The 22,351-nt window shown below is 40.6% G+C and overlaps 1 protein-coding gene across 2 annotated transcripts in view; it reads right to left on the bottom strand.

The window, feature by feature from the left end:
• The window catches only part of dbn1 (drebrin 1), a 154,936-nt gene that overhangs the window by 33,134 nt on the left and 99,451 nt on the right, over nt 1-22,351 (bottom strand). For both annotated transcript variants that reach the window (XM_028596220.1, XM_028596221.1), the window contains exon 2: nt 3,949-4,004. In XM_028596220.1, the coding sequence (XP_028452021.1) occupies nt 3,949-4,004 (56 nt within the window). The remainder of the gene's footprint in view (nt 1-3,948; nt 4,005-22,351) is intronic.

Genomic DNA, 22,351 nt, shown 5'->3' with positions numbered 1-22,351 from the left:
CAATCAATCAATCAATATCCTGTATTGTTCAAAACTTTCTGCTGATTCAAAACGTTACACGTGTTTTAGGATATTTTTTTTAATAGGAATTATGCACATCTGAACAATAAATATTTACTTGCCACAGCATTTAAAACAGTTTGACTTCATTACCCCGGCTGTTTTGATTATTGTAATCGTAAATTACGCCCAAGATTAAAAGATTGATTTCTGGATATTATTAATCGAAATCAGATCACACAAACAAAGATCGATTTTATTTGGAGAGTTGATTATTTTAATGCAGCCCTATTGGTCAGTGTCTGGTTCTTTGATAAAACATCACCTGTAAAAAAAACTAAAAAAACAGTGGACACAAACACCTGAAGGACAGAAATCAACTGGGACGTCCAAGTCAGGCCTCCCAGTTATTTGCTCCGCTAACGGCGAGCCAGTGACTGAGTAATCAAGTCCTGGACTCCTGGATTTGAGATCGACTCGAGTCGCTATTCTCTGAACTCGTGACTCGACTCGTGCACTGATAACTTGCATTTGGACTCGGGATTCAAGCATTCATGAAATAAGACTCAGAAGTTGGATGAAGTTTCTCACTACTGTTATGAGTCCAACTCGAGTCGCTATTCTCTAGACTCGTGATCCGACATGACTCTTATTTGCTGACTCGGACTTGGACTCAAACGCTGGGTACTCGAGACATGACCCGGACTCAACAGTTGGTGACTCAACTATAACAGTGCGGCGAGCTGATGCAGAAGATTCAGTTTACTTACAATGCAGTAAGTTAACAGTAAGTTTAAGAACAGTATCATAAAACGCTATGGGATCATGTTGTTTATGATCTATTAAGTTCCAGTTTGTGCATAAATCATGAACTTAAAGGGGGAACTATGCAGTTTTTTTTTAGCTTAATTTACCTTAACTGAACAGCTTCAAAGTCACTGGAATGGTTATATGACTTTTTTCAGGTTGAATGGTGGTCGTCTCGCTCCCCCCTAGCGCCTGCGAGCGGAAAAACCAACCTTGCAACTTTCGGCCGGCGAGCCGCCGGCCTCAGCGTCAGGAAGTATCGTGATATCAGGTCTTGCCATGTAACGAATTGCTTCACGGCACTGCACACATACACGCCCATTCAGGAACTGGCTAGCTATAAGAACAAGGTAGCGATGGAGTTTCTCACACTATCGTCATGGCTGAGCCGGCAAAAAAGAAGCAGAAAGCTAGGAAAGCATTGTCGGAGCAACAGAGAAAGACGAAACGGCAGACTGACTGAGCGAGGAGTCAGACACGAGTAAGGAGCTGCCAAATATCTATTCTGAAGCTCTAGGGGGAGCTCTATAGAGAAACCTGCGAGCAAAGACATAGCGCCCCTTTAATCGGGAATGTATCTAATTACACACAGGTCCTTCCTTCCTGCTGCTGTCAGTCTTTACAACCAAAACTGATCAGAGGTGTCAAGTAACGAAGTACAAATACTTCGTTACCTTATTTAAGTAGAAATTTTGGGTATCTATACTTTACTGGAGTAATTATTTTACAGCATACTTTTTACTTCTACTCCTTACATTTTCACGCAATTATCTGTACTTTCTACTCCCTACATTTTAAAAATAGCCTCGTTACTCATATTTCAGTTCGGCTTGTTTTTATTCCGGCTCGTCAGTCATCGTTCAAAAAAACACACACACACAAAAAAACCTATCCAAATCGCTCCATCCGGAGAGAGTGAATTTGATTGTGGTTGGATGAGAAGTATAAACATAGCCATTCCGACACCCTATTGGTTTGTACGCGATCCATAACACCTGTACAGACCCGGTGCTAATACGACACCGGTGCCTTAACGACCTTTATCTACCGGACCGAATAGCAACACGGATTTCGGTGCCTTAGGTGCCTGCGCGATGCTCCGAAAACGGACGTTAGAGGGAACTGAACATCGCCGCACGGGACGCTAGTCAACACTACAGTTTGAAGCAGGTTAGCCTAGCGTTAGCTAGAAGATGGAGTAAACATGATAAAATGCTGAGAGCTAAACGGTGTAAAAGTGTGTCTATATTTCACTGGAGAGGAGTCTGACACCAGACTGTAGCTGGCGTTGTCTGAAAAACACAGAAGAGATGTAGCCTACGTGTCACCTTTTTCAGCCCTTCTGAGTTTGCAGGTATGATTTTAATATACTGTAACATTATTATAGTCATATGATTTTGTCCCCGCGTTTTAGAGTTAAGCTGTTGTCCTTAATGGCATTTCCCCCCCTTACATCAGGGGTCTTGAACGCTTTTTAAGCCAAGGATCCCTTAACTTAAAGTGAGATGTAGCCGGGACCCCCTACTACATATTGTATGAAATTAAGTTGCATATTAAACTGGGCCTACAATAACTGTTAGGGCAACCTAAAGCCTTCTTACATACCCTTTTTTCATAAGCTATTAAAATATTAATTGTTGGCATGATTTTATAAATCATATTTTAATGTTACATATGTGGCACAGTAAATCTAGGATTAATTGTATCTGTGGGCTGATATCTTAGTGACTACCTTACCTATAGGCCAGTAAGCCAATCATCAGTGGGAATTTATATTTGCTACTAATATGTTGGAATTATGTTAAGGCATTTTATTTTTATTTTTTTTAAAGACTCAAAAATGTACAATAATTCGGAGGCCCCCCTGCAATGACTCTGAGGACCCCTTGTTGAAGATCTCTGCCTTACATTACTTTTACTTTTACACTTTAAGTAGTTTTGAAACCAGTACTTTTACACTTTTACTTAAGTAAATAGCTTGAGTTGATACTTCAAGTTCTACAAAAGTCTTTTCAAACCCTAGTATCTATACTTCTACTTGAGTAATGAATGGGAATACTTTTGACACCTCTAAAACTGATCCACATGGACTGTACATAAAAACTGACAACTCACTTATGTGAGATATATATATATATATATATATATATATATATATATATATATATATATATATATATATAATGTTTACATAACTGTACAAAATCGTTATATTCTTTTCTCCATGCATTGATGTGTATTCAACCTTTCAGTCTGTTTACTTATTATATTTTTCTCTGCTTTTTCTTTGTTCCGTTTACTGTTTTTTTAAGTACCTATAATTATATTTTGCGTTCTTTTTGCTGATGTAACACTGCACATTTCCCCGCTGTGGGACTAATAAAGGATTATCTTATCCCTCCATTTGTGTCCTTAAAATATCTTGCTTACATTACTGCACTCTAACTGCTCAGATAAATATCTTTATTTGATTTCCTTCCACTGTGTGTGCTTCAGAGTATAAACACCCAGCCATGCTTTTTAAAACATATAGAAAATATGTGAGTCTGAGTCACAACATTAAGTATAATAATTGTATTATATGATAAACAAGATAAATGTGGCTGTTCATTTTGACAGTCCTTCCAGTGAGGTTTGGTCCACATGGTTATTTGCTAATTCACGCATACCATGATGCAATGATATTATTAAAGGAAGAAAGTAGGAAGACCCTTTTCTACTGTCTGTGTGTGCATCACATACGGAGGAGTCTCATTAAACGCTAATGATCATGCCGCGCGCCATTAACCCTAATAATAATGAATCCAGCTCTCTGATGGCTCGGTAACAATCAGGAGACAGACAACGTGATCATTTCCCCCCCGAAGCAACAGCAGAACCTGCAGAGCTCATCAGAGTTACAACCACACACACACACACAAACACACGCACGCACACACGCACCCACCCACACGCAGACACACACAGACACACACCCACACAAACGCAGACACACTCAAACACGCAGACACACACATACACACACACAATGCTAATGTACTTACAGAGTATAGGCATGAAAAGAATGAGAACAGCGAGAGGAAAAATATTCAATTAATGGACTGGATTGATGAAAAAAAAAAAGAAACAGCAGAAACTTACCTCCTGATGATGCCAGTGTCAAATCATTGCTGTCATCCTCATATGTGTACAAGGCCCTGTTAGAGAGAGAGAGAGGAAAGAGAGAGGGATAGTGCATCAAGTTTCAGCTTCATAAACGCTGCTTAAAGCAGGGCTGTGCAATGACTAGAATTTTGATCGCGATTTCAGCTCCTAACGATCACAAAAACACAGTACCGTAATTGAGAAAAATGACTGTTTGGTGCATTACGTTTTGCGAGTAAACTCTGATTTTGTCTTGTGTTCGGAAGGGGAATTCAAAAAACGTTCAAACAGGAAAAGTATTATGGGAAATTTCACAGTTCAAGGTGATTTCACCGTTGATTTGTTTCACTGTTCATCTTCCCAAAAGTCAATGAGTAATCGTGTTCAATAGTCATTGTGATTTTTTTTTCCATAATCCAGCAGCCCTGTTATAAAAGGCAGTTAAAAAAAAACAGAGATACAGTTGTTTAAGCAGAGGTCAGGGTAACTGCAATGTTAACCCCTAACCCTAACCCTGCAAATGTTTACCATGTTCACAATTTTACTTTAGCGTGTTAGCACGTTAACATTTGCTCATTGGCACTAAACACAAAGTTCACCCGGGGCAGCTGGGAATGTAGTTTTGCAGGTATTTGATCATAAACCAAGGTATTGGACACATTAAAATTTTGAGCTGATGACGCTAAATGAAAAGTCAGAGGAGCCCCAAAGTCTGTAGCATTCATCCTCTGGGAATCATCAATGTCAGTACAAAACATTAGGGCTGCACCATACGAGGAAAATTACGATGATTTTTTTAATGATATCGCGATATGACTCACGATATTGGAGGGAATGATCATTTTTGTATCATTATTCTCATTGGGAAATATTCAAATAATTTTTTAAAAATCATTATAATGGTATTTTGGATCTGTACCAAACAGATTTTTTATTTAGTCTGTAGGATTTGATTTGTAGGTTGGGACGTCCCTGCAGCACCATTGTACTTCAGACTGGTTTAACACATATTTTGCCTTTAACAAATATGGGTTATGCATGTATTATATGTATTGCACCCCCCCTGCCATTTGCATACTAAACTAGTCTATATTGCGATTTTGATAAAATTGCCATATGGTGTGTAGCCCTACAAAAACATCACCACAATCTGTCTGAGAGTTGTTGAGATATTTACAGCACAACTTACAGTAAGCACCTCTAAATCGGAGGCCATGGTTCTCAGCAGGAAACCGATGGAGTGCCTACTCCAGGTAGGGAATGAGTCCTTACCCCAAGTGAAGGAGTTTAAGTACCTTGGTGTCTTGTTCGCAAGTGAGGGGACAATGGAGCGGGAGATTGGTCGGAGAATCGGCACAGCAGGTGCGGTATTACATTCAATCTATTGCACCGTTGTGACGAAAAGAGAGCTGAGCCAGAAGGCAAAGCTCTCGATCTACCGGTCAGTTTTCGTTCCTACCCTCACCTATGGTCATGAAGGCTGGGTCATGACCGAAAGAACGAGATCCAGGGTACAAGCGGCCGAAATGGGTTTCCTCAGGAGGGTGGCTGGCGTCTCCCTTAGAGATAGGGTGAGAAGCTCAGTCATCCGTGAGGAGCTCGGAGTAGAGCCGCTGCTCCTTCGCGTCAAAAGGAGCCAGTTGAGGTGGTTCGGGCATCTGGTAAGGATGCCCCCTGGGCTCCTCCCTAGGAAGGTGTTCCAGGCACGTCCAGCTGGGAGGAGGCCTCGGGGAAGACCCAGGACTAGGTGGAGGGATTATATCTCGTGGCTCGGGAAAGGGAAGTTTGGGGTCCCCTGCTGGAGCTGCTCCGCCCGCGACCCGATACCGAATAAGCGGACGAAGATGGATGGATGGACTTACAGTAAGTGCACTCACTGCTGTATATGAACAAGCGGTAGAAGTATAATCCCTCTCAAACAGAGAACAACTGTATGAGAGCGTTCAGTGCCGCAGAACAAGAGCTGCCAAGTGCTTTCCCATTCTCATGCCATCCCATCTCTTCTATATCAACACTCGTGTTACTTCAGGCTGATCTGGGTTCAGTGTGTTTCCAGTTAACACTGCGGTGCTAACACACAACACAGCCACACAACTCTGATTAACTGATTAACATCAGATAACACAACCAGCTGCTTCCTGATGGAGACGGTTGAATAAAATTTCATATGATTTGATAGGGAACGATGCAATTTAACGCTACAGAGCATGAAACTGATGAGCTGCACGCAGAGTTTTCATAGCGATTGCTAATGTTCGACTCTCGGAACAAGTGACTCCCATCGTCACCAGACACAAGGGTTACAAACCCCTTTAGGATGACTGATAGAGCTGCTTTATGTGTGTGTGTGTGTGTGTGTGTGTGTGTGTGTGTGTGTGTGTGTGTGTGTGTGTGTGTGTGTGTGTGTGTGTGTGTGTGTGTGTGTGAAGCCGATTACTTGATTTGATGAATGACATGAGGCAACTGCCTGGAGTAGAAAAGCGCACAGATCCTCAACAAACATACTTTCTTACCACTCAGGACATCCATTAACATTAAAGGTCCCATGGCATGAAAGAGACATCATGGCTTTCAAACAAGCAAAGTGGCATGCAGCAAAGGAAACCGAACCCACAGCCGCCGCAGCGTGGACTTAGCTTCCGTACATGGGGCGCATGCTCTACCAGGTGAGCTACCTAGGTGCCTCTTTATTATCATTAAAACATGTTTTAACTGTATCCTCCCTTTTAATTTTTTTCCCTATGAACATGTTTAGGGTCAAGCGCAAACAACTAGCATAGCTTTAGCTCAACAGTCCGACCAATAATCACTTATATAGTTATATATTTGGCCTATCTATCTAATCTAAAATCAACAATTACCGTCAACAGCCATACCCCTAAGGAAGCCACAATTACGTAAAAAAAATTGACAATTATGTAATAATTTTTACAGGCCTACCGTAAACTAATTCTAACCCTATACAAAGTCTAAATCCTTAACCCTTGTGTTGTCTTCCCGTCAACGTTTTTTTTCAACGTTTTTCATGCTTTTGTTTTTGCTTTTTCCAACGTTTTAAATTGTTAAATTTTTCTTCTACAAATTTTCAGCGCTTATTTCTACATCCTATATTTTCTGATATAAAACAAAAATTGAAAACGGGTCAATGTGACTCATAGCTCTTGAGGACAAAATACCTCCCTTTTGCATATAAAACTTTGGTCTGCATGAATAAAAGAACAAGTCCAAACTAGGTCTGTCCTCAACTAGATATACCATTTATTCCTTGACTAACACTCATATGATTTTGTTAACTAATCGAAAGGGCTGGGTACCAAACTTCTTTAAGAACTATTTAGGCACCGACCGAATTGCCTCCATAGTATCGAGTGTCGAAAAATGCCTCGTCATTCAATGCCAAATTTCAAGCTGTAAGAAGTAAATCAAAAAAAAAAAGATTTTTGCCATAATGTAATTACTGTTTTGTTAAAAAGGATTTTATAAAATTGGTATTGAAGTATCGCTCAGGAACCGGTATCAAAGTCACGATATCGATATCGCTACAGGTATCGAAAAAATGTTTTAACGATACCCAGCCCTACTTGTGGTGGAATTTCCGGAAATGCCATGTTGTGGTATCATGAGACTAAAGGGAAAGCTCAGACAACATCAGGTCATTCATGGGTCACAGGTCAGGGGACGAGAACATTCTGCCAGTCTCTAATAACCAAAACTGTTCATGTATAAATATGTTCCTCTCTCTACAGATTCAAGGAATCTAGGCAGCTGCATGATAAAGGAATGTTTTGTCTCAAGACTTCCTCCTTTTGGAGGTCAGTGGGCCAGCTGAAACTAGGCTTTATCATCTGATACTTCCCAGAGAGAGACAGGCTTAACTATGCTTTAGCGTCTTTGTTTATGGCGCCTGCAATATCCTAGTTTACCTTGAAGGTTTAGCTAAATGTAACGCTTCCAGCATGAGTTTAAATACTCCTTCAGGAAGACAGGAACTTAAGAGACATCATTGCACAATAACACATCGTGGTTATACTTTCCTCCCTGCTTAATTGTCTCCATAATTGAGTGTTTATTAAATGCTTCTGTGTAAATCATAAGACTCCCGAACCTTCTTCACATATGTGAAATTAGTTTTTCCTTAAAGTGCCCATATTATGAAAAAAAATCCCTTTTTCTGGGATTTGGGGTATTCTATTGTGTCTGGTGCTTCCACACACATACAAACTTGAAAAAAATAATCCACCCATGCTGTTTTGAGTGAAATACAGTTTTCTGAATGTATCCTGCCTTCAGTTTCCGGGTTAGCTGGTCAAAATCGGAAGAAACATTTGGTGTGTGCTAACCCCTTTAGCTAATACCACATCAGCTAGCTGTTTCTCCAACTTCAGTCAGTACAAGGCAGGATTAGCCAGGAAACTTCTTCTAAACGAGGGCGCACTTCCAACTTAGCCTGGAATTCCTGCAGAAAAGGGACATGGAAGTAGTTCTATACAATTTATTTTGTAGATTAGGGTGAACTAGTGTGTGTTGTAGCAGTGTTTTGCCATTGAGAACGAGGTGGCTAACCGCTAACAGCGCTAGCTTCTAGCTAGTAGTCCTTACCTAGCTACTGCGCATGTGAGACTCCCAATAAAGATGGAACAGAAGTGAGAGGTCTCATTCTGTAGCTAAAACAGAGAGCTCAACACACAGGGTGAAAAGAAGAGCTGCAGGAATGTGCAGTACGACAAAAATATGGTGTTTTCTGAAAATTAAACCATGTAAACCTATTCTGGTACAACCTCTAAATACAATTATGAACCTGAAAATGAGCATAATATGGGCACTTTAACACTAGTAATCGATAAGCGGAGTTTCTCCACAAAGAATCATGCAAAAGCAACACTTTAAATCTTGTGTTTACCAGAGATGTGCTCATAATTGTCTTGGAAATAAGTCATTCAGCATTAAAAAAAAAGCATAAAAAGTGACCAATCAACTAAAGAAATCCTAGTCGACTAAACAACTGATTAGCCAACTAATTGACTAAGAGGAGGCAGCCCTAGTCCACACACACACACACACACACACACACACCTCTCTCAGTTGTGACCACTGTGACTTCTCCACCGATGCCTTTTTCCAGCACAACAGACACAATTACAATCACAGCCCCAGTATATATGCAGGCACACATGGTATATGCTCACTGCATTATATGAAATCATATATTTGCATGCCCACACACATGATGCCTTCACACAGATTTCACCTCTGACCTCTTTGGCTGAGGTTGAACGAAGGCGACAGAGATTACAGTTTAGCCGACACCTCCAGATTAAAACTGTTTGACCTCCTGCTGTAAAATCCTGTAACCTGCTAGTCAGAATGAGTTTATTACAACAACAACAAAAACAAGTCTGTAACCATAGCATCTATATATGAGTTGTGAAGCTGTCTTACATCTTTATTACTAGATAGGTAAACATGGAATGTAAAGTTTGTCCTGAGGGTTGTTACAAAGTCTACTCGGTTATTTTATATTAAGGCTGAAGACTTTTCTTTTTGATGCTTTTGTTTATTTCTTCTCTGTAACTTGTATTTTTGTATTTCATACCTGTCTTCTAATTTAGCCGTTTTAATATTCTCTTTAACAAATGTTTTTAATTGTTTTGAATCACTTGAGAACAGAATAGAGCACTTTGAATTGCCTTGTTGCTGCAATGTGCTATAAAAAATAAAGCTGCCTTGCCTAAAGGGTTTGTCATCTGTACGGCGGCCGTTTTAGGACATCTCACCTTGTCATCTTCAGCTGTATTTGGGCTAAGATATACTTTCATTTTTATATTATTGGTTTTTAAAATCTTATCTATGCCCTCTCTTAAAAGTACTCACTTTTCAAACACAATCCAAGATGTCTCGTGCACCATTTTATACACATGTTGACAGTGAGTGTCCAGAAAATAGTCAGATTGAAGCAATACCACAATAATACAAATACTCCATTACAAAAAAGATCCAGGTAAATATTGTCAATAAAACATATAAAAATATACTTAGATGAATAAAAAAGAATGTACACCTAAATGTAGTAGGGTGTAAAGTACCATAAAATGAAAATACTCAAATAGTACAGGTATTTCAAAATTGCACTTAAGTACAGAAAGAAAGTAAAGAAATGTATTGAGTTACTTTGTATCTTTAAATAAATTTCCATCGGTGTGATACAATCATTTGACGCAAAGCATGTGTTTAAATGATGGACCATCTGCTGGGTCGGGTGGAGGTAAAGAGGATTTAAACGTGGTCGTGCTTTAGCTATTAAATATTGGATCTGGATGAATAAAAGGTATTCATGGTGTTCTCTCTAATGCTGACCGACGCTTCATCAAATCAGGAGACGCTGGGAAAGCCAACAGGAGGAGACAGCGATCCAAATGGATTTTTCGACATATTAAACGTGTGCTGGGATTGAGGTTAGAGAAATTGCCCTTTATAATCTATCAGGGTTTAAACAGGAGATTATAAACTGGAGAGCGGTGCACTGTCGATTATTGAAGATTATATTTTTTTAAAACTGCAATAGGTATAAAACTCCTCACCAGGCTCTCAATCAGCGCAAACGCTCAATGATTGCATACATTTATATAAATTTAGTGTTTCTGCGTGTCATTTAAATCACCAAGGTCCAGCGTGTAACGTTTTTTAGTTGTTCATTATCTAAATCTGTGTTGCCCGTTCACAAACTTGTCCTTTTTCATGAATATTTACCACCACCATCAATTCCAAGTATTCCTTTTGGCTTGAAATTCTACATTTGCATTTGCATGAACTGGGGTAGACGCTCCATATTCATGCTCCATCTTGAAATACGTTAGCCGGTAAGGGACATATCCGCCTTTCGTGTTTTTGCTGTCACATGATAAACTCACAGGCCCTGCTAATGCTGCTAATGGGTATCTTGGCTTTTTCCCGTAGCTTTAATACGTACTTTGAACTGCGTGGCGTGAGAGAGTTGATATATGATCTCAACGCTAGATGGGAGAAATTGCCACACATTGGACCTTTAAGTGTGAGTGCATTTCTGAAAGTCTTGCGGGGAGGAGGTTGGTGTCGATGAATAATTGTCCTGGGTCCTTTTAACCCTCTGATGTTAATGATCTAAGGGCATTTTTAGATATCTTCTTGAATACTCCTTTTTAGGGTATTTGCATTACCTGAGCCCCATCAAATTGGTCAGAACAAACTCAGCTTTCTGTACAGCGACGCCCGAAAAACAATGTATAAAGATATAATCTGGCCCTAAAGCGGAAATATTTGTCAAATCTCCTGTGAAAACATACTCACGCTCAAATGTTTTGGTGCTTGAAACGAGTTTACAAATGTCTTGGGTTCACAAAATTAGCGTAATATATGAATAAAATAGTAAATGAATGTCTAAAATGAAATTTTGTAATATCACTTTTGGAGTAGGACTGTTGTCAAACATCGCTTGGACTCGCCGGAGCGTCTTTGGTCCTCCAAGGGTTAAGCAGGATCAGCCATTTTTAAAAAGAATGCCTGAACTTTCCAGGCTGCAGCCGTTTCTTCCATTTATATTTCACACTAGTATGTCAACGTGTTATAGAAATAAATGACAATAAAGTTGAGTTTAGAGATGTAGAGATAAAAGATAAAATGTGCATGTGGTTTAACCATAGGACGTACAAACACACCTCTGTCAACAAAAAGCATAAAGGACAGGAAGTGCAAGATATAGATAGATATATATATATATATATATATATATATATATATATATATATATATAAAAATATTTTATAGCTGCATGCACCGTTGTAGACGTCCATGTGTCTCTATGTTGTATTAGTGTGGGTGTGTGGCGGTCATTTCCAGTCCAAATGACCTCATCCTTACTCAGCCTGAAGCGTTAGTCTGGGCACCGTCTGACTTTCTGCTGACCTCATCTCCCCTCCCTCAATCCTCAATCCCGTCCGTTTCTGCCGAGTCACTCTGCTTTCAAAATCTCTCTCTCTCTCTCTCTCTCTCTCTCTCTCTCTCTCTCTCTCTCTCTCTCTCTCTCTCGCACTTACTGGCAGACTGGTGAACAAAGTGGAGCAATTAGCAGCTGGAGACCAAACTAGAGTTTAAAGAAGAGTGGGTTACACTTTACTTGAAGGTATCTACATAAGAGTGACATAACACTGTCATGAATGTGTCATAAACAATTTTTAGTAAGTGTCAGTTTTTGTCATGACAAGTTAGGGTTAGGGTAAGAGTTAGGGTTAGAGTGCATGTGTCATGACACTGTCATGTGTTCATGACAGTGTCATGACACTCTTATGTAGATACCTTAAAGTATCAAGTAAGTGTTACCAAAGAGTGAATATTGGACTTACATTCATGAGTTGGACTGCTGGATGTGTAAATAAGCAACTGTTTGCTAACACATGATCATATTGATGTTGTGTTTACAGCCTGTGCCCCCCCCCCAAAAAAATAAAAATTACTGCATCTCCTAAAAGGTCAGAGAAAATGTATCTACTTGTGTCATTTAGGTGTTTTGTCAACACATTCTCACTCTCAGCGCGTCAAAAAGTGACGCTTAGTCAGGTGCCTTTGCCGTTTGTTACTGACGCAAAAAGTCTCCATAATAATCTTTCAGCATGTTGTAATTCAGGTGGTCTGAGAGAAATCTAGACTTCTGCACCTCCTCTTGGCTCTGTTATTAGATAATGGAGACGTGGCGGGAGACTTTGGCCAATCACAGGCCTTTTCAGAGAGAGAGACCGTGTTTCTATTGGCTGTTCTACAAATGCAGATGTGCGTGCAGTGCACACCCCTTCAGATGGTGGAAGCCTGATTCATTGGTGGAAAATCCTGCAGAAACAATTGCTGCGTCAGCATCGGCAACAACTGCTCACACTACAAAGCAACCCACGGTCTTCTCAAAAAGTTTCTAGAAGAGAGTCCGACAATAAACCCAATAAAACCCAATATCGGCGAAGCGTTTCAGAGATGGAGAGAAAAAGAAATGAATAAGGACACACACAAGTTGCTGTATGAATTATATGGACTAATGTGTGTTTCAACCCCTTTTGTTTTTGTTTATCTGCTTTTTAGGGAGCTTACTGTAAAATCTGGCCAGGGACTGCAGATGAAAACTAGCCTTTTGGATAAATCTGGCGTATTTACAGAAATGTTTATTATTATGCACTGTCCCTGTCAAATGAAATGAAATAAAGACGAAGGGAGGGGCTGAGGGCAAAGAGGGGAGAGAGCTGCAAGAGGACGGCTGCGTTTTAATATTCTGGTATATTTTTTGCCTTCTCCAGAAAACTGCCGACCCCAGCTGTACCAGTTGTAGGGTGGAAATAATGACAGCTGTGAGTTTCAGTGGTGTCTGCAATCACCTCTGATTGATGTGAAATGCATGCTGGGGTACTCGTGAAGGACATTTTGGACCATACTTGTTTATATGCAGATTTTAAATTGGAACGCTTGGTCTGTGACTGATGAAGCCAATGAGAACAGAAGTACAGGCACGAACAGATTGAGTCATGTCACGCTATCAAAATGAATGAATCTGAGGAGACAGGGCTTTGAACGTCTCACAATGAACAATATTTTTATTTAAGTCTATGCTGATGACAGTGACTACTACTACTACTACTACTACTACTACTACTACTACTACTAGTAGTAGTAGTATAGTAGTCATCACAACAAACTAATAGAAAAAAATAAATCCTGGAAGCAGGGCAGGAAAAGAAAGGTTGAAAGGCAGATTATAGATGGAAAAAAGGGAGCCTATAAATCAGGAAATAAAAAGATTACAGATAGTAAAGAAAACCGGGTGTAAAAAGGATGGATGAGAAAGAAAAAGAGGATTTAAGATTGAGAGAGAGAGAGAGAGAGAGAGAGAGAGAGCGAGAGAGCATGGATGAGTCTCCCTCGATCCTTTAAATAATTCTCTTTAAAAAAAGACAGCTGTTTATTATTCATATAACGCCACGATGACCTAGAAAACAGTGTGTGTGTGTGTGTGTGTGTGTGTGCGCGCGTGCACACAGCATGTATGCAGCTGGGCATGTAAGAGGAGGAAGAGAAGAAGAATGAACGAGGAAAAGATCCATGAAAATAGGGGAGAAAAGTGGAAGAGAGGGGAGAAGGAGAGGAAATAGAACAAGGATGAGAGTAGGATCAAAAAGAAGCAGATGATAGGAGAGAAGGAGATGTTGGAGTGAGGAAAAGGAAGAAGAGATGGCACAAAGGAAAAAAGGATGGAGACGGAGAGGAAAACCGAAAAAAAAGGATAAGAAGGAGAGTAGAAGCATGTAGGTTAAAAGCAAAGAGGAGGAGTAGGAGGGGGAGAGGAAGAACAAACAGCCAGCAGCAGGATGAAAGACGAGAGGAATAATGAGGCATTGAAGAGGACTCGATTAATCAGCCAATCACAAGTGTGGAGATCATAATCAATGAGCTCTTCTGCATCTCTGAAACATGAACAGAGAGACAGAGAACAGGCTGTCCTTTAACATTTTATAACATTTTCCAGAAAAACAATACAGAATAAGCTCTGCAATGAGGAAGCTTTCCATACAAGTTCAATGGAACTATATCTTAAAAGCATCCAAGTTTGAAAATTGAAAATACATATTGTTGAAATGATGTGGAAATGCAGGTTGTTGACTTTATTTGATAGACGTAGGGGTAGGGACACAATTAGCAAACTGGCCCTATTTGAATTTGAATTGAATAACCCTGCAGTAGAGAGCTTTTTGAGACTGCCCTCCACCGATAAAACGCTCCCATAGGTAGTTTTTCAAGCAGCAATTATGACTCCTATAGAGAGCCGAAGTCCCGCCCTTCTACTACAAAAATACAAAAAATGAACGAGAGTCAATGGAGAGATAACAATTATTTTTTGATCCCGTTTGAATTGAGCCATGGATTACAAATATGATGTTTGTCAATTTAAAACATTTTTCAACCTAAGAAAGTCTCTGTTTATTGTTAAACGTTGTATAAGACTGTGAAAATACGTAATTACAAAGACTACACACTTAAATTTAGCATGGATGACGTCTCGCTGAAGCTACGATGTCTGTGTGTATGGTACCGGAGATGTAACTTTACTCTAATGAGCAGAGGATCTCGCTTGTTCTTTTGCTTATCTGCTGAAAACACTTCACTGGATAAAACACACAGGTACGATGAAGTTACATGTGTTGTGGAACATAGCTAAGCTAGCTAACTAGCTAGCGAGCAAGTTGAGCATCAAGCTAGGTGACGTAAATTGTGTAAGACGAGAGATGTAGTTCACCGCGGTTTCACACTAAACTAAGAGGTACTACGACAAACCTACGGCTAACTGAGACTTTCTTCGGTTGAAAATTATCTTTTAAATTGACGAACATAATACGTGTAATCCATGGCTCAATTCAAACGGGATCAAAAAATAATTTGCCTCTCCCCGTTCACTACCGTTCACTTTATTTTTTCTAAGTTAAGGTCTGATGAGGTCCACCGGAAGGGGCGTGACTTCGGCTCTCCATTAACGTTAGCAGTGGTGGCGCAATCTAGTGGCCGTAGTAATTGTGGCGGGAGCAAAGCAGGAAGTAATGTTACTACTGAGAGTAACGTGTGAAAAGTATAAGAGCGCTTTACGTAACCCGGAAGTGAAGTAATGTCTGATTTTAACCCAAACCATGATCTTTTTGTAAACTTAAAGCTTTAGCGCGTAACTTTTTGATATAACGTTCAAGCCATCGCCAAATGAGTTGCTACAAAGCTAATTAAGACTATCAGCTCCACACAACTCTCTCTGGATTTCTCAGTATGACTATCTTCAGAAGATTGTGGCGTCGGGTGACTTTCCAGCTAGAAGCCCGAGTGAAGATTATGTCCTCTGAAGAGTCCATCATGTTTTTTTTTAATCCTCGCAGTCCTCCTTGGCTACTAGCCTGCGTGGAAGACGGGGGCGGTGCGCGGCCATTGATAGTTTGTATCATGTGGACGCACCAACAGTTTTGTTGTCATCACTTAGAATTCCTCATTGGGGTGACAGAAACTACACACTATAGCTTTAACTAAGCAGTTTTGGTGCCTTAACAACCAAACTGTGACCATATCACAACATTGACGGCGTGTTTAAAACGGCGACCGTTACATTCTCAGGTCCTGTGGGTCGTATTGGAGGGCAGGAAGAAATGACCTCTATATATATGATATTGATATTGTCGTATGGTTTGGAGGACTACTTACAGCTGTGGCATCAAATCTAAAATGTTTCCTCACATTACTTAACAGGATTGTTTGGCATCGCGACTATTCCTTCAGAGCAACTTGCTAGTTTTCTCTACTCTGCGTTAACAAATAATACACTTGTACACTGTGAATTTTGAATCTGAACCAGATCATTACAAATTCAATATTACATTTTCGCCATGTTCAAACAAACAGAAGCTTGAATTTCAAATAAAAAGTAGCAGCACTAACGCATTCACATGAAGGCAGGTCATAAGGGCTCGCAATTCGAGTATGAAAGTGATGTGAATCATAAGCTGTGGCCTTTCGCGGTCATCAGAACTTGACCCCACACATATGAGAAATATACTATACTGTATATATCCTATACAGTGTGTGTGTGTGTGTGTGTGTGTGTGTGTGTGTGTGTGTGTGTGTGTGTGTGTGTGTGTGTGTGTGTGTGTGTGTGTGCCCACGCTGCCTTTGATGTGCAGCAGAATCACTGTAGTGCTTTCAACTGGAGGCGGCACAACGGCTTTCCACTCCAATCTGCTCTTTACTGTAGGAGGCTGATTGTGCGCGTGTGTGTGTGTGTGTGTGTGTGTGTGTGTGTGTGTGTGTGTGTGTGTGTGTGTGTGTGTGTGTGTGAACTAACGGTGACTTTCATATAGCTGATTTTAGTATCCTTTTTCAGGTTGCTGTGTAGAAGTGTCAAACACAAAGATGTTACGTGATGTTAACATTCATTTTTCGTTTATTAGAGTTAGCAGAGCTCTAATACACGCCTCCCTCTACACAGTGTTGTAATTAAATTGCAGCAGTGCTGACATACAGCCTGAGAGTGAAGCTCAGAGAGGAAAAATCTAAAAGGATGTAATCGCTGTAACGCTCACAGAGATAATAAAAAAGAAAAAGACAATATAATGTCATTAAATGTGTTCTCTGTCTGGACCTAATCAAGATCATTGAAGACCGATTCAACTCATCTCAGCTGAAATTAAAAACACATTAAGCCGGCATTGTGTCTACAAATGGACCTTTAACATTTCAAACAATTCTTTTCTGCTTGTATTTTCTGCTTCTTCCTCTTCAGTTACTCTCCTTTTCTCTGTACTCTAAAACACACATGAAGCAGACTCAATCTTCCTATCCTTCCCAGTCCATTAAAACAATGGGAGTCTCAACAGGAAGAGGCTACGGAGCACAGAGCAAGAGTTATTTTAAGCTGAAAGCTGATCCACACCGTCAGACTTAAAAAAAAAAAAAAATCACAAATTCTCCGAACCAGGAGGCAACTAACAGGGCTGATTATGAAATATTTCAGAAGATGAATAAACAGAAGCAGGCAGGAGGAACTGTGGCGACATGTTAAGTCTCACTTACAGGAACAGGATGGCTCAGGACTGAATAAACACCTCTCTGACACAGTCTCAACAAACACAGGACATTGCTGACTTTACAAATCGGTTTTTTTATCTTCAGAAATGTTTTTTAAAAGCAAAAAGATGCCCAACCTGGCAGTTCAGAACAGGAAAAGAAAAAGTAGTCTGGGGAGAAATTTAGGTGTATGCATAGAGACGGACATAAAACACCTCAAACCATGCGGCAACATGTTACAAAGATGCCTTTAGTGCTTCAGATTTGACTAATTTCTGCTGTTTGTTACTTTGTCCATCTCCTGGATGTATCAGCAGTGCATGGCATTGGGTTTTTGCTGTTACAAAAAAAGAGGTTGCCAGGATAAACCAGCCCCACCACCCCCCTCCGTTAACACGCACACCCACCCTGCGGAGAGTGTCACCATGGCAACCGGGCAGCTCCCCCCACCGTTATCTCGTCAACAGCAGTTTGTGACCTGGGGGGAGCGACGATGTGAAGATACGGATGCTGGGGAGGAGGGGGCTGTTGGACAGCTGAAGGGCAAAAACACACACACACACACACACACACACACACACACACACACACACACACACTCCCAAGGTGAACACACAGCATGCAGCGTGTGTGTGTGTGTGTGTGTGTGTGTGTGTGTGTGTGTGTTGGATGATGATCCAGCTGGACTCCCTTCACTACTTCAAAAGCATCTGCAGACCTGATGTACTGAGCTCTGTCTGCAGACTCTCCTTCACACAGTAAACAGCAAGTAATACAACAAAGGTATTGCAGTATCACCTTAAGCTTATCAAGAGTATGTTGCGTATGGGGTCATAAAAACTCAATTTTTTGCACAGGAGTCAAACTAAAACGTTCTTTGTTTGTGTTTGTGACTTCCCTGTGTGAGGCAGCTCACGCTGCTGTGCAGGTCAACACAGACTGCAGATGGCGCTGCTGATGTTGCCTTCAGATGCAGCCAGGCAGGCTGGTAGTGCCCACAGACAGCTGGATTTGGGACTCTGGTTGTCATTTGAAATTCTTTTTTTTTTTTATCAGTGGCTTATCGATAACAAGTCTTTGGTATCAAAGCAATACTTTTTTTTTTCTCTAAATAAAAACATGCTTTTCTACAAAACCATTTAACATTTCCATTCAACAAAAGCAGCAAAAGCTCTCAAATATTAAGTTTTGTCTAAAGACAATCCGCCGTAGAACAACTTTGCTTTGGTCTTTCAATCAAGTTCAAAAGTTATCACCTTAGTGCAGCCTTGAACTTAATGTAATGCCCAAGACTTGAGACCCCCAAAAAACTTTTAAGTTAAAATTTATTTAGGAGGTCCGTTTACTGTAGCCTGACATCGTCACACTCAGATTCTAGTCAGATTCTGAGTCTGATACTGCTCTATGGGGCTGTGATTATGGGGCATGAAAAGTACCGATCCGATACCAGTGCGTAAAACATATACAAATAAATAACTACATTGAAGTACATTTTTCTTGGGGCTTAATTACATGATATCAGATTAGTGAATGGACTCGTATACTAGGCAGTATCAGAGATATTTCTAATACTGGTATCGGAACAATGCTACATGCCCGCGTGTCATGAAAACCATAAGCCCACCCACGACCTTTCCCTTAACCTAACTGCATCAAAAGTGACGGCAATAGTCCCGACCAAGCGCGTTTAGATAAAGCGCGTTTAGATATGACGCTAAAGGAGACTTTTAGCGTCAATAACAACGCCAAAGGCAGCTGACCGAGCGTCTGTATTTTACGTGATGGGAGTGAGAATCTGTTGCTGTCAGATGACGTAGTATGAAGAGCGACAACGGTAGCGAGTGGTATGAACGACCAAAATGCCGCGTAGGGAGGTTGGTTGGGGTGACGGATGGGTCAGACAACACAGGACTATCACTCAGGAGACCGGGTTTCGTGTCCCGTTCTTGTCCCGCATGTCGCACAAAAATACATTTTGTAACTCCACCTACGATCTTTTCCTAAACCTAAATGTCCCGTTCTTGGACCACATGTCAGTCAGTAGGTCCCGACCCAGAGCGTCAAAAGTGACGTCAAGAGTCCCGATGCTAAAGGCACATGACCAAGCGTCCGTATTTTACGCACTCGGAGAGTGAGAATGTGTTGAGCCCGTGTAGACGTGTAAAAACGTCTACTTTCCTTCTACTTTACTGCTACTACTTTACTTATTGTCTCTTGGACACGCGTCGCCAGGCAGCTGATGTCATGAATCCTGCCTGAAAGCTCTTTGCTGCTCCGAGCTGCTGCTGTCAGCCTTCCTACTGACTCAGTGAAGACCAAACACAAGAGAGAAGCCGACTGCAGAGGCTCATTTAAAAAAGAAAAGGAACAGATACTGCACAGTCAGCAGTAAGCTATGAGACTGAGTAAATAAAGGGGAGAGAAAAAAGACAATGCTTCTCATCTAATCATCTGTCCAATAATAATAATAATAATAATAATAATAATAATAATCTGTAATGTTTCCACATCAAAAGATGTTAGTTTTGCAACCATATTATGCAAGTTAATTATAACAGATGCCGTAAAAATGGTGCATTTAGTTTCCCTTTATGTTGGTACAGAACACCAGACATTCTCTGCATAGAAGAGACAGTGAGCATTAATAAAGCCAAACAAACTGCATCTAGTAGCATTAGAGGGCAAAGTGTGAAAATAGACTTTGTGATCAAGTACATGACAACTTTGTGTGCATTGTTTCTCTCTGTTATTTGTTCAAATTTAAAAGTGACGCACACTTTGTTCCCCCAAAGCAATTCCAATATTTATCCTCTGGGTTTCAGAGTTATGGATTAATCTTGGGTTTTCTAATGGCCAGAGGGAAGAGAAAAATATGTGTGGTTAAAGAGATACGCAGAACAGAGAGACTGTAAACCCAGACAAAGAGCTGTGAGGACAGAAGCAGGCAGGCGGAGAGAACTATGCAGGATGATTAAATATGCTGGCAATGGCTGTTATTCCTGTGGTCGGATAATGCAGCGTGATTCACTGAGCAAGAGAAACCTACATGGTGACTTCATGCAAAAGCAATGAGGCAGACAGACGTGAGGACGAAGAATTATGGGTAATGTTTCACGGGGAGTGAAGGAGGGCATTAGGGAACAGCCGTGACTCCTGTTCCTGTCGGTCTGGGAATGCAGAAATCTGCACGCCTATCAGATGAGTAAAACATGAGTGTGAGTGGGGTGAAAGACAGAGATGGGAAAACAGGACTATTAAACTGTAGCCATGCAAGCACCACCACAAGGCTATAATGCACATTATACTGCAGAAAACAAAAGTTCTGGATGGAGAAAAGCTGCAGAGGCAAATTCATTTATTATTTCATTTATTTCTTCATTAATGCAAAACTATGTAAATATGTTGAGAAACTGTTACACCATGCTGTGCATACAAATAATTATCCGTGCAAACGTTGAGCGTGCTAACATTACCTATTTAACGTTTAGCAGAATATAGTCTGGATCGTCGACAGCTCATTTCCAGGATAATATGTAATTGTGTGTTGTCGTCTAACTACGTTCTCTTTGGGAAAGAACAACAAACCGCAAGCTAGCAAGCTACATGCTGACAATATAAAGTTTTGAAGAAAATTTGGATCGTGCAATATGGCAGGCCTGCTTGGTTCTTTCGGGGAATGATTGTAAAGAATTACAAAGAATATGTTTACGGCATTCACTCTCTAATTGGGACGTTTTGGGACCGATTGGTTGGAATTTGCTGCGGACAAAATACACACGGCGATACACTGGTAAGAGCTAATGAGGTTTAACCATGTATCCAGCTATTTAAATAGCCCAAGTTATTGTATTGTGTGAACAGTTAAATTAATTTAATATTGTATGTGGGGTTTTCTTTTGCGGGGTGAAAATTTCTACCAAAACAAGTTCCTTACAGAGATTATTTTGCAGAGCCACCGTCGGTGTGTCAGGAGCTTAGTGACGATTGGGATTGGTTTAAAGAAATGCAAACAACCCAGAGCGTTTTTTTCCTCCTATCCCAGAACGTGTCTTTGGTGTAGCCAGACCTTAGTCCACAGCGCTGTGGAGATAGGTTTGGCAGTGCGAGACTATGTATAATATAATGTCAACATGCATAGTTAATAGTTAGTTAAAATGGCAATATTGACAACCGTTATAAACAATAACGTATAAATCAACTCAGGTTTACAGGAATTTGACCATGCACTGAAGTAATTTCAACGCTTCCCATTCATTTCTACGGGAGCAGCCGTGCAATGCATTCAGGTAGCGTAATGAAGACAGATTCAGCAACTGCATGGCCTATTTCTCGCTTGGAATGTTTTCAGAAACACGTTTCGGTGAACTATTTTAAGTGAAAAAAAGAGAATGTATTTCGAAAGAGCCGCCATTATGGGTTTTGAAATCTGGGAGCAGCCGGCTCCACGTGACACGTTCGTCCAATCAGCTGCAGCCATCGCAGTTGTAGGAGGGTGTCGACTGGTGGCAAGCCCACTGGCATGAGAAGCGGGGCGATCCCATCTGTGAGAACAATGTGTATATGGACACGTACCTTCAGGGGGGCATTAATGTCTGACCATTATATCTGCTTCTATCCCAACAGATGTTGATGGCCAGACTCTAGATCCCTACCCAAGAAATAACCCTAAATACTCACTAGATTAGGATACAAACAGCTAAAAGGACAAAGGACAGGGAAAAGAAAAAAAGACACTGGAATAACTAACAAAAAGAGAGAGCAAGTATTTCTCTTCAGCACATCAAGAGGAGAAAATAAG

This window comes from Perca flavescens, chromosome 13 (genome assembly GCF_004354835.1).
Source record: "Perca flavescens isolate YP-PL-M2 chromosome 13, PFLA_1.0, whole genome shotgun sequence".
Lineage (NCBI taxonomy): Eukaryota > Metazoa > Chordata > Actinopteri > Perciformes > Percidae > Perca > Perca flavescens.
Note: the sequence above shows the minus strand (reverse complement) of the source record. Positions and strands in the feature narration are given on the sequence as shown.